Genomic DNA, 13,155 nt, shown 5'->3' on the forward strand with positions numbered 1-13,155 from the left:
GACTAACATGATCTTGCCGCTACCAAACCTTGGTCACCACCATCGTCGTTGCCTCACAAGCCTCCACCCGGAACCCCACATCTCCGGTCAACCTCCTGCCAACCTAGATGTCGTGTGCGTCCAGCCCGCCGGGGCGCGCGAAGAGGATCACCGGCTTCAAGACGACGCCCTCAAGAGGGGAAACGACGATGAGACGACGTCGTCGTCCAATCCCGCAAAGCGGGATCAAGGCTTTCACCCGAAGCCGTGAACCCGAGGGTAGCAAAGGTCGGACAGCTCCACGACCGCCCCCCAAGGAGGACGGCGACATCCACGGACGCCGCGCGGTCAAGCTTTCACCCGGAGCAAACGAGCCTCTACATCCCCACGCGGCCGGACAGCAAGGCGGAGACCAAACCGCCGCCAGCCCGCACCCCACGGACGCACACCTCTTGTGCGGCAACAGCGCCACCGCCACACAGGAGCCACCGCCGCCAAACCAGACCGAGAAGCTCAGCGAGCTCCGCTGCCACCGCCCGCACCACGCGGGGTTGAAGCCGAGCCACACCACCGCCGCGCACCGAGCTCACCGAAGCAGAGCGCCGCGGGCGCCGCCAACCGCCACAGAGAGGGGGCTTCGACGGACGCCAACACGGAGATCCAAAACATAGAGCCAGCGGCCGCAGAAATGCGAGCACCCCGACCGGATTGGCGGCCCCTCGAAACCACCCACAGCCGCGCCACCGCGGGAGCCCTACACTCTGGCCACTGCCGAAGAGCGCCACCACCAGAGCCTGGAGGGAGGGCCGCCACCCCACCACAGCAAGCCGGACGAGCCGTCGGGAAAGCCGCTACCATGGCTGCTCGGTGCAGCGCGGCGACGAGTGTGCATGTTTGTTGATGTCTCCATTTTTTCCCATGAAAAACATGAGTTCTTCCACTCCTTCAGTTTTGGTTTTTGAGCGACCACTCATTCAGTTGGACCCGGCTTAGCCCGCGGATTGTTGGCATGGGTTGATGCATGCCACATGCCTAGGATCTCTTCTCTGCTAGTCTCTTTAATTTTGAACTTGTGCCCCATCTGCAGATTTCAAAGCTCAAGTTTAATCATCAATTTGACCGAAAGCACTTGAGTTATATGGCACACAAACTATACCACTGCATTCGTATTTTGAAAAGAATCTAATGATCTAATTTTGACTCATACATATAATATAGTTCTAATAGAGATTTATAGTTGAATCACGAAATAAGAGAACAGCGATAATAACTTCATGTGCATAGATAGTGAGCATGCATTATGTGTATATAGTTACCAGAAATTATGTGTATAAGTTATTCATTGAAATCTTGGGTGCTTGCAGTTAGTCATGCACCAGCTACCGGTTAAGTAGGATCGATAGAACAAGGGCAACTTTCCGCTTCACACGTTCATGGCCAGACATGATCACACGAATAGCGATGAGCACACTACACGAGATCCCTGGGGATATTCTTCCTTTTCAAAGGGGTTTCAGGTACAGTCGCAATCACCATGGTTTGGCTTGCTTTTTGACATGATGATAAGAGGATTGTCACGGTAGAAGAGAAATGGTCCATAATTTGTACTACTCCCTCTGTTCATAAATAAATGACCCAAATCTATCTAGATACACGCTTTTAGTGTGTAGATACATCTATAAAAAGTTGAGACACTCGTTTTTAGACAGGAATATTATTTTTCTCCTGCCAATATGACAAGGAACAATGGTCCTCACATACGGATAGTGAAGGTTAATTGTATAAGAACACATAAATCAGAAATTGGAAAGTGTGTTGCTACTCTGCAAAAAAAAAAATTTGCTCTGAGAACCACAAAGATAGTCAGAGAAGGGTACACGCAACTGCACACAAGTCCGATTGAGGAGGAAGCATAAAAGGAGGACAAGTAAACTTCACCTAAGAAGCAACTTCAAAGTTCCGAGAAAATGGTAAAACGATAAGTATGATGGTAAAACAATCAATATGATCATGCAAATACTGCTTGCAATGCAGCCAATGTAACACCTCAAATGTCGTCAAGGGTTTTACAAAAACCTGACATCAAGTCAGACGCTTCATGTTGATTACATGCTAGCGCTGGCAAGCATGAGATGTACACTTGAAGAGAATGGGTATTCTTCATTAGTAAATCTTGTATTGTGATGTTTATCTATAGGAAATGAATTCAGGTTCTTTGGCTTCAGCAGTCAAAATTGTTAATGTAATTCATTCTGGTTGCGGTTTTGGCGCTTCTTCTGTCACAGCTGCATTTGCAGGCACGATGTGGCCCATGCTGGAGAAGACGAGACAGATTCAGTTCATCAATTGCATGAATTACTCGAAATAAAACAGTAGATTGTGCTTACACTTCGCCGTTGCTTGCACCAGCACTGTAGTTGTTTGGAGCCACCAGTGCTTTAACATCGGTTCCAGTCTGACACTCAGAGACAGCAGCGTTGCTCTAAGAGGGTGTCAAAGGTTCAGCATTCAGTAATGCATGAAAAGACAACGAGCAATTATTATCATCCTATGGCTAATAGTGACACAAGGAAATGAACCTGCTCAATTGCAGAGATAGGAGCTTCAACTTTTGCGTTTGAGCAACTTCTCAGGGTACCCTACATATATATCAAATATAAAGAAATAAATAGCTGCAAGTCCAAAATGCAGAACCAACAGAGGCAACTGCAAAGTCAGAAAAGATAATTATATCTTGAGACTGAAGACAGTCATCGCCCAAAGGATCACCACCAATCTATTCTTATATGATTCTTTCCACTCTTTAAAGTTTAAGTAGAGATGATGGAAAAGATAAGGTTGATTTCCTTTCATGTATAATAGTTTCTTTCCTCTGTGCATTTTGATTTATGGTTCAGCCGTTCAGACATCTCACAACCAGAGTTTTCCTATTGAAGTGTAGTGGCATATGACATACCTCCATGACTATAGGAAATAACAAGGGAGGAACTGTAAATTAAATTAACTGAATATAACCATGTCTTCATGACTTGGTTGAAATATTCCACGGATTCCTTCCACCAAGTTGGTAAAACAAATGCAGCACTGTTGCAAGTCCATAACATTGGGACCAGATGACAAAACAGAGTCAACATGTGCCCTGTGACACCATCACAGCAAGCATGGTGTTGAGACCACGTTCTTAAGACATCTTTATTTCAATTTGCCACAGCACAATGCAAATACAACTCCATGGGAACATTACAGTGTGTTTACTAGAACATGAAACAGCATAGGAGGAGGTTTTTCAGGCAGTTCAGATAAAAACTGAGCATCATATCTATCAGAAGGAAGAAGGAAGAAAAATAATACTCCAGTATGTTAAGCATGAGATTGTACCTTGTTTGCCCACATCAGTCCACAAGCATTGCACAAAGTCCTTGGACCAGCTGGACCACGGCGCATTGCTGGTGTCATCTTTTCACTAGTGCCACAATTCTGACACCTGTATCAAGTATGATATGGAGGGAAAAGGGGTCATCCCTTTCCCATTCAACAAACAAATAGACAGAAAAAGTGGACCAAGTGATCAAAGATAAGACAACTTTAATTCTTGAGACAGGAAATCTTGGCCCGAGCCCTGAGAGGCAGGATCACAGCCTGGTGATGGAGATTCCCCCTCCAGATTTGTTCTTCCTGCGAATTGCCCCTTTCGACGCTGCATCCTGAGAGAGTGTAATTAGAAACATGAGTACTAAGTTCTTCAGCCATGTTATATGTTCCTGCTAGTTTACAACTAGTTGCTACTCGGATACATGGCTTAATGAACCGGATCTTATTAGCTTAATTTTCCCAACCATGCCATCCAGAGGATCTAGTTTCAGCTTTTTTACTTCCTAGGAACCCCTATCCCTACCCAACCTATCCTCTCGCCCTCTTGGCATGCCTTGCAGCATCTACCCTGATGACCACAGATCACTATATTCTACAACAAGCATGCAACATGCAATCAGATCATGGCTTATGGCTGCCATCGTCGCCAACCAAGGCCATAGTTTTTCTTCCATGTGAGTATTTGTTGAACCAAATTTGACCAAGTAAATACAAGCTAAGAAAAATTGTGCTTTCATTGGTTAAAGAGTGAGAAAAAAACTAAGAGGGATAACACAACCTTTTCAAAAGAACTAAAACCTAACACAATTGTTAGCCATGTCTCAAAATTATAAATACAGGGCTTCTGAAATTACAACATTTCATACCGAAATCTCCAGCTGGATATAAACTTAACATCTTCGTTTACTTCATGTGTTTGATTTGGCAAGATTTCTACGGGTAGGGGAAACTCGTGAAGTTGGATATGGCTGGCAATGGTGGTGGTTAGCACCAATTGCAGAGGAAGGCGGGCATAGAGTAAGAGAAACTAAGGGATATGCTATAATAATGCCATGTAAATTGATATATTGGAACCTTGTGAGTACCTGGGATATATTTCAAGTTTTTAACAACGTCTCATTTTTTTCACCTAGAGCAGTAAGGTGGGACCTATTGATTATATATACACACAGAAGTTGTACAAAAGAACTGTACAAAAATAAAGGCCAGAGAACAGATAAATGTTTACTATACTCTTTAAGCAAACAAAAAGGAGATAAGACAAAACCCTGTTCGCTAGCTTTTATTGAGGAAAAATGCTTATAAACTAAGTTTCCACACGGGCAAATTCTTTTAACCCGACATTCAGAACCATCTGCTTTCAATCTCTTTCCTTCAGCACATCCTTATGAAAAATCCATCCTGTTACTTATGGACCTATTAACGAACTCGTTCATCTTAGTACACCTTTTTAAAAGGTCAATCGGTTATGGACCACTAATGGCGTGCGTCTGATGAAGAACTAGGCAAAACAATGATATGGGTCTGATTAACTCCACTAGCTAATGAATTAGTTTCTTTAATATATATAGTGATAAGGATTATGAGTGGTCCAAAATAAACAGAATACTGACATCGATGCCTCAAATGTAGCTTTTACATTTATTGGTACAATTGACAACTGATAAATCTGGCAAACTAGGTAGTCATTTGCAGCTTTTACTGATGATATTCAGTGGTACCATTGACAATTGATAAGTCTGGCAGACTACGTACAAACCTGTGGGCCACTTCTTTGCGCACGGCATAACGTATTTTCTTATCAAAATTTCTCCCCTTCCTTTTTTCACGGAACCTGATGAGCGAAGCAACCCTTTTTGCAGGAATGTCTGTCCTCTGAAGTAAATCCTCATAACCCTGCACAAGAATGTTAACATCACATCATAAAGGAATAAACTATCATTAGCAGTCATATATACGGCGGAGTAATTTTCACATACCCTGTTTTCCTGTTGACTACGTAAAACCATGGCAGCTAAACCGGGTGGAAGTTCGCCAGTTCCTAATAATGACAGGACAGCTTGGACCTGGAAACTGACTTTGGCTTAGATAAAACAGAACCGCGTCAAGAGGTAGAAATTCAAATGTAAATATAACAACAGAATTACCGATATATCTGCATATGGTATACATTACAAATTCCTCTTAAAAGTAGTCATTACAAACTGACATATATTATGGTGATGGCCACTTACAGCAAGAAACACTATGACTGGATATCAAACTGCCCAAGTGACAAGGACTAAGGCTTTTGGCAGTTGTATAGTATGGAAGTAACCCATTACTGATAGGCAATGAGGAATGAGGAATTGAGGATAAGTATTACTGTTCAAGTGATAAGAACTACACCGCCATAGCAGGTAGTGACAGCCTAGTTTCCCTAGCAACATCATTATACATCCAAATTTAGACAAATCTAAGACATCCTTTATAGGACAGAGGGAGTACAATTCTTAACTCAAATAAATCACACGTAATCTATTTTCAACCTGTACCAAACCAATTGCATTATACCAATCTGAACCATTTCTTTCGGGCCGATGTAACAGTACTCATCACCGTAAACATACAGTGAAATGTGTAGAGAAGAGTTGCACTAATCCGGTCCGCAAAAAAAAAGAGTTGCACTAATCCTGATCACGTAAACAATAACACGCCTTCCTAGAATGACCTAACGAAAATCCTTAAGAACAGCATATAACCAATTCCCCGCGCGAGGCAACGAAACGCATCGAATTTATAACTCGGCCGTGCGACAAGAAAACAGAGCGACTAGAGTTGAGGGGGGATGAAACCTTGTCAGGGGTGATGGATTCGAACACGTAGACCTCGCCCTGGAACAGCAGCGTCAGCTGGTTCGGGCTCCCCGCTAGCGCCGAGACCGGCGCCGGGGCCGGCGACTCCTCAGCCGGTGCCTGCTCCTCCTCCTCCTCCTCCTCTTCCTCCTCGTCGTCATCTTCCTCCTCCTCCTCCTCCTCCTCCACGTTGTCCTCGCCGCCGTCGTCGTCACCGGCTGCAGCTGCTGCTGCGGATTCCGCGTCGCGCATCTCGGCGTCGGCGTCCCGTGGGGCGGCGGCGTCGGACATGGCCGGCGGTGACGGGGAGCACGCAACCCTAGATGGGGGAATGGAAGGTGGTGATGCGGCGCAGGCAGCTGTGTGCCTCTCTAGTGTAACTGGGCCCCACTTATTTTTCCCCCTTTTTGTGAAACGTGTGGCGATGCGGAGGAATAGGCGACTGGGATTTACCAGATTGCAAATGCCGTGATGCGACCACCAAATATACAATTTTATTCTCTTTATAATAAAATAAAAACATAATGACATACTACTCCCTTTGTTCTAAAAAAAAGATGTTTTATCTAAAATTTGGATGTATTTTGATTGAGTGCATACATTTGAATTTAGATAAATTTCCAACATTTTTTTGAGATGGATGAAGTATATTTTAGAGAGGGTTTGAGGAAATTTGGTGTTATGCTTTGGGTATTGTATTTAAGCATTTGTCTTTAATTTTGCATATACTGCATGCGTGTATAGAAAAAACTACTACACTAATGATAATGTTTGGAAACAATATATGGGTAAATTAAAATTCATTTACACATGTATATATTGTGGGGATTGCTCTATATCTTGAGTCTAATAACATTGTATACTTTTGTAGTATTTGATGTTACTACAACCGATTTTTATTTGTGAAATTTCTTATATAAGCCATATTAAAGAGATTATCATCGACTACCAAGGCTGAGAGAGATTGAAAGAGAATGGAACCCAATGTGTGTTTTAATGATTAATGATAATCTATACGAACTAATGTTTGCATTTACCCATACTTGAAGGGTTAGTCCATAAAACAATGCTTCAAGATCATATGTTGGTTTCAAAGTAGAAAGAAGAAGTTCAAGCGTGACCAAGTTTAGGTGATCCAAAAAAAATGTCACAGTAGAGCATATTACAAATAGGTCTTGAAGAAGAAGACCGGCATGTTTAACTTCAAGACATCATCATAATAAATAAATAAGAAATGGTACATGGTTCATCAAATTAAAGAGCAAAGATTGAATTCATGTTGATCAATACACAAAGTATATATGATGTAGCGAGTAGGACCAAATGAGTTCGTAGTATTGTAAGAAAATTTTGAATGTGCTTTGTGAGCTAACTCATGATATATGGGTTGGTGTTTCCACTTTGGGTCAAATATCTCTTTATGGGCTTGCATCAAAAGGAATAACACATATAGCCCACGGGTGGATGATGTCAAGAGTGGTATTCATCATCAAGGTTGAGAAGTTCAAATAAAAAAAATTGTCGGTCGACTCGTGGCGTGAATAGTTCTTTTTTCATTCGATTCACTTTTGGGGTCATTTTCCTCTCGTTACTCCCTATGTTCCAAGTTTTTCCTCTTGGTTTTTTCTATCTAATGCTCCAAAATTAGTCATATACATGGTGACCTGCGAAGTGTACATGGAGATACCACCAGGTTTCAATACCTCACAAACCCCATGAAAGGTATACAGGCTGAAGAAATTCTTGTAGGGTCTGAAACAATCACCGAGAACTTGGTTTGATAGGTTCAAATGTGTTGTTTGTGGTATGGGCCAGGAATGGTCAATGCAATAGTGACCACACGATGTTCTACATGCACTATGGTCAGAAGATCACCATTCTTACAGTGCATGTGGATGACGTACATGTGGATGACATTATCATCACTGGAGATGACTAGGAGGAAATAAAGAGATTGGAAGAGTGTGTGAGCAACGAATTTGAGGTGAAAGATTTGGGCAACCTAAAATACTTTATTGGCATAGAAGTGGTCCGGACAGAGAAGGAAATATCTTTGTGTCAACGAAAATACACCTTGGATCTCTTGAGAGACATTGGCATGATGGGATGTCGTGCAGGGCCTACCCCCGATTGAACAAAATTATCAAGTGACGGCACAATTGAATAAGGAAGATTATCAGAAAATGGTTGGAAGGCTATTATACTTGTGTCATAACAGACCTGACATTACATATGTTGTGGGTATGGTGAGTAGATACATGCATGAACGAAGGAGTAGGCATCTTGATATAGTGCACAAAATCTTAAGATACTTGAAGGGAATACCGAGAAAGGGGTTGTGGTTCGAAAAGAGTGGATATATTGAGGTGGATGGATATACTGATTCTGATTGGGATGGTTGTCAAGATGATAGAAGATCAACATCGAAATATTTTGTGTTTGTGGGAGGAAACTTGGTGCCATGGAGAAGCAAGAAACAAACAGTTGTGTCTAGATTAACATCAGAAGCTGAATATAGAGCTTTATCTCAAGGGGTTAGTGAGATGCTCTTATGAGAGAGTTGAAACTTCTAAGGAAGAGACCCCTGAGAGTGTGGTGTGACAATCAATTAGATAAAGTATTGCAAATAATCCATTACAACATGACAGGATAGAACATGTGGAAATTAACCGCTTATTCATTAAGGAGAAACTTGATGGTGTGATCATCACCCTTTACTCATGTTCAGGGCACTGACAAACAAATTAGAAACAAAAGAATGTAACTTCGCATGTGATTAGATGAGACTGATAGATATCTACCACAAACACAAAATTCACAAAGTTCGAAACACCGTGAAACAAACACTTTTAGAATAGTATTTCACCATGTGATCGAGTTTTTCAAAAGTTTCATTAGCTTTCAAAAGTCAATTTTCAAATAGTTTCAAAATATATTTAATATTGCCCTTGTTTTAAATCTCTCTTGACTAGGAATTCAGATATTTAAACGGTTGTCAAATCACACTTTTAGTTCAAAATCTACATAGGTTTTAAATTGTGAAAGAAGAGAGAGGGACTGACACAACATCAAAATAGAGCAACAAGATGAGCCACATGATGTAAACGTTGATACACCAAGCATAGAGCAACAAGTGGAGTACTGGTCAAACCAAGCATTGATATACCATTGCCAGGCAACATTGGAAGAAGCACACCCGCTAGAAATGCTTTATTTCGTTTTATTCATGTTCTTTGTTTCCTTATTATCGATCCGGGACTTATGAAGGGCTTGCAGTGCTAAATTTCACGGGCTTGCCTCGAGATGGCGGCATGAAGTTCATCTCACCCTCGTTAGAAATTGGCCTTTGCGAAGGGAAACATCACCCCCACCTATTGAGGTTGTCGGTGTGTGCAACATCTCCTTAAATTGTAGAGCTGGCGTCTATTAGAGGAACTCTGGTGGAATGCTCTAAACACTGTACCTCTAATTCACTGTGCCAGTCAGGAATCACGCACGGCCGCACAGTCGGGTTGCATCATGTAAAAAATCTGTTTGAGATCAACTCGCGACGACGCTGTGCAGCGCCTGTAAGTATACTTTGCCTTAATTAATTCCACGTGGTGATCCTCCGTACCGACAGCATCATACCGCATCACGTTACATTTGATCTCGCACGACTGCCAGATTTGATGGATATGGATACGTTCGCTACTTCACCCCCATTACCAGCTCGATCTGTCTGCATAACACAGGGCATGCACAAGCGCCATTCCTGAAACTCTAGAGAAGCGGCTAGCGAGATGAAGCCCATCCCTCTGCTGACACCGTACAAGATGGGCGAGTTCCAACTCTCCCACCGCGTCGTGCTGGCGCCGCTGTCGCGGCTGCGCTCCTACGGCGGCGTGCCGCAGCCGCACGCTGCCGTGTACTACTCGCAGCGCGCCACCCCCGGCGGGTTCCTCATCTCCGAGGCCACGCTTGTCTCCGGCTTGCCACAAGGGCGCCAGGAGTCGTCGTCGTTCAGGGACGTCCCGGGGATCTGGGCGCAGGAGCACGTCGACGCGTGGAGGCCCGTTGTGGACGCCGTGCACGCCAAGGGTGCCGTCTTCTTCTGCCAGCTCTGGCACGTCGGCGACAGAGTCGTTGTCCGGCCGCAGCAGGTGAGCCCGCAGATGAGCTTCGACGGCCGCCGCGAGGAGCTGTCCTCGCCGAGGAGGGTGACGGCCGAGGAGGCGCCCCGCGTCGTCGACTGGTTCAGACGCGCCGCCAGGAACGCCGTCGATGCCGGTACGTACGTGCTAGCTCCTGGCGCCGGGGACCGTTAATTTGCTTCTTGTACGTGCATGTGGTGTACGTGCCGCCGCGCGGTCGCCTCAGCTCACACCGTATACGTGCCACGGCGCCAGGTTTCGACGGCGTCGAGATCCTCGGCGCCAACGGTTACTTCGTCGACGACGGCCACGTCGGCAGCGCCGGTCTGGAGAGCCGCTGCCGGTTCGCGCTGGAGGTGGTTGACGCTGTGGCGCGGGAGGTGGGCGGGCACCGCATGGGAGTCTGTCTGGACCAGTTCACCACCACCGGCACCGGCACCGGTGAGGAGCACGCCGTGGCGCTCCACGTGGTGAGCCGGCTCAACGATCACGGCGTGCTCTACTGCCACATGATCGAGCCGAGGATAGAGGGGCGGCGGCACGTCTCCCGGCAGCTGCTGCCTTTCAGGGAGGCGTTCGACGGTACGTTCATCGCCAACGGCGGCTACGGACGGGAGGAGGGGGACGCGGCCGTCGGCGAGGGGTATGCCGACCTGGTGGCGTACGGGCGGCTGTTCCTGGCGAACCCGGACCTGCCGAGGCGGTTTGAGCTTGCCGCGCCGCTTAACGACTGCAACAGGGCCACCTTCTACGGCGCCGGCGACACCGACACCGCCGTCGGATACACGGACTACCCGTTCCTCGATCGTGTGATGTGATGATCGACCTCGCAAAGTGTTGCGTTCGGCTCCATTGATGATCTAGGTCGATTTGCTTTGGATGTTGTACTAATACATTTTGACGGCCGGGTACTTCACAAATTTCATGATGATCAAAGTTTGGAGACGAAGAGAGAAGTCCAATTTACCTCCGAAACTCATCTCAAAGTTCAAATTACAATCTTCAACTTTACTTTGGTTTAATCTTCAACCCTAATTCTATAAATCGTTTGGAATTGAACTTTTTATCCTTTTTGACAAGTTTTGAACTGGTTTTTCTGACCAGTTAGCGGGTTTTCTCCCTATATATTGTGCCAACTCATCAACATACAACATACACGATACATGTACTTCCTCTCTCTCCATATCGCATGATAACCTCATGCCTCATCATGATCGTTTTCCTCTCTGGAACGAGGCCATAACGACCACAGATGGGTGCCTACATCAGACAATAACATCCAGCGTCTGCCTCTACATCACATGTTGTGCCCAGCCTTCCGCCAGCATGGCAACCACCACGTAGCGCAGCGAGCCGCGGGGGAGGCATTTTTATTCCGGCGGGTGAAGAGTTGAAGATGAAGCATAGATTTGAAGATGAAGAGTTAAAGACATAGAATACATGTACGCACTATTTTACCAATGCAATACATTACGTGATAAGAAAAACCGGCTTAAGACAATGCAAGGGGTGATTCTGAAATGTTTTTAGAATTCAGAGGTGAAAGTTGAATCAAAGTAAAGTTTAGGGTTGTAAGCTAAACTTTGAGACAAGCTTAGGTGGGTATATTGAACTTCTCTCGGAGACGAATTGGGGCTCCCTCCTTTTCCATTGTCCGTAAACAACCAACGGACTTGTCACACCATTTAGCGAGGAAGAAATCCACAATGTTGTTGATCAGAATATTGTTGATCAGATGAAGAAAAAAAATGCCCACTGGCCCTGCTGGGATCCCTATAGAACTTTTTCAAAATGTTGAAATATTATCAAAGTGGATATGATGAATATGTTCAATGAATTGGGTTCCCTCCTTTTCCACTGTCCGCAAACAACCAACGGACTTGTCTGGCCTGGCTCATCCGTCGGCGACTCGACCATCTCCACTCATCCTGACTGGTCTCACTCCCCTCTCCCTCTCCGGATCCCACTCCACTACCGACGGTTGCCCTCCATCGTTGCCGCAGCCATCGGTCCTCCTCGACATTCACCCACTTTCGTGGCCAAAATCGATGTTCGGCGATAGATGAAGGAGCTCTCCCGCCCACGACTTTTCCCCGCCGCCACTGCTACCATGTGAGACCACGGTAGGTTAGGTTGAGGTTGGCCGACAACTTCAGTTCTCACACTAGTCCCAGACGCCCCACCTACACCCGTTAGCCATAAGTTTGGCTGTCAACCGTTTTTCCAACTCAGCCGACCCGCCTTTGAGCTTGGCATTGAGCAGAGCACCTCCGGGAGCTCGGCCTCGAGCTAGGTGCCAATATGCATTGTTTGATTAGATAGGAGTGTGACCTTTGAGGTTTGGGGTGCCAATATCAAGTTGAAGAAAGCGGAGAGACACAAATGCGGCAGGTCATGAATTAACTAGGAACTGTTTTGAAACAATTTTTTCATGCATTTGGGCCGATGAGCCCCCTAGCTTTATTTTGCAAATCCTGCTAAACGATGTAACTATCATTTGAACTTGGACCAGCAAGTTTTATACACACTCTTTTCCTTACCAGGGTACCCAAGAGGACTGAAAGGTTATTTAATGAGACGGTTTGCTTGCGTAATATATTGTGTTCAAAAAAACGTGCATCATTTTTTTAGGGTACAATGTTCACCATTTTTTTAAGATTTTTTAGGGCATTTTTTAAAAACCATAATATATTAAGCCACCTTATTAAAAGCCTTTCAGTCTTTACATGTGCCCTGATAAGAAAAAGAGTGCGTAAAAAACTTGACGCCCCAATCAAAGAATAGATACATCAACTTTTTTATATAAGAGGCCTTTACCAAATTATCTCCATTGCACC

At 44.9% G+C, this 13,155-nt stretch overlaps 2 protein-coding genes across 2 annotated transcripts; one reads left to right on the plus strand and one right to left on the minus strand.

Annotated features, from left to right (window-relative positions):
* Positions 1–1,936: 1,936 nt before the first annotated feature.
* On the minus strand, positions 1,937–6,491 carry LOC124703850 (GATA transcription factor 18-like). Its single transcript, XM_047236091.1, has 8 exons — positions 6,186–6,491; positions 5,331–5,417; positions 5,111–5,247; positions 3,564–3,683; positions 3,358–3,463; positions 2,559–2,618; positions 2,367–2,461; positions 1,937–2,293 (listed from the first exon to the last, which is right to left on the minus strand). Exons 1-8 carry the CDS (start codon positions 6,474–6,476, stop codon positions 2,227–2,229), a joined length of 963 nt encoding a protein of 320 aa, XP_047092047.1. The 5' UTR covers positions 6,477–6,491; the 3' UTR covers positions 1,937–2,226.
* A 3,476-nt stretch (positions 6,492–9,967) lies between these two features.
* LOC124700019 (putative 12-oxophytodienoate reductase 2) lies at positions 9,968–11,171 on the plus strand. Its single transcript, XM_047232220.1, has 2 exons — positions 9,968–10,454; positions 10,574–11,171. Exons 1-2 carry the CDS (start codon positions 9,968–9,970, stop codon positions 11,134–11,136), a joined length of 1,050 nt encoding a protein of 349 aa, XP_047088176.1. The 3' UTR covers positions 11,137–11,171.
* Positions 11,172–13,155: the final 1,984 nt, after the last annotated feature.

The sequence above is a fragment of the Lolium rigidum genome, chromosome 3 (genome assembly GCF_022539505.1).
Source record: "Lolium rigidum isolate FL_2022 chromosome 3, APGP_CSIRO_Lrig_0.1, whole genome shotgun sequence".
In the NCBI taxonomy this organism is placed as follows: Eukaryota; Viridiplantae; Streptophyta; class Magnoliopsida; order Poales; family Poaceae; genus Lolium; species Lolium rigidum.

Coding starts and splice junctions, on each gene's coding strand:
- LOC124703850 (XM_047236091.1), bottom strand. CDS start 6,476: ATGTCCGACGCCGCCGCCCCACGGGACGCCGACGCCGAGATGCGCGAC. Junction 3,684..5,110: donor CGCAAAGAAGTGGCCCACAG/GTTTGTACGTAG, acceptor ACACTCTCTCAG/GATGCAGCGTCGAAAGGGGC. Junction 2,294..2,366: donor GGTGCAAGCAACGGCGAAGT/GTAAGCACAATC, acceptor CGTCTTCTCCAG/CATGGGCCACATCGTGCCTG.
- LOC124700019 (XM_047232220.1), top strand. CDS start 9,968: ATGAAGCCCATCCCTCTGCTGACACCGTACAAGATGGGCGAGTTCCAA. Junction 10,455..10,573: donor CAGGAACGCCGTCGATGCCG/GTACGTACGTGC, acceptor CCACGGCGCCAG/GTTTCGACGGCGTCGAGATC.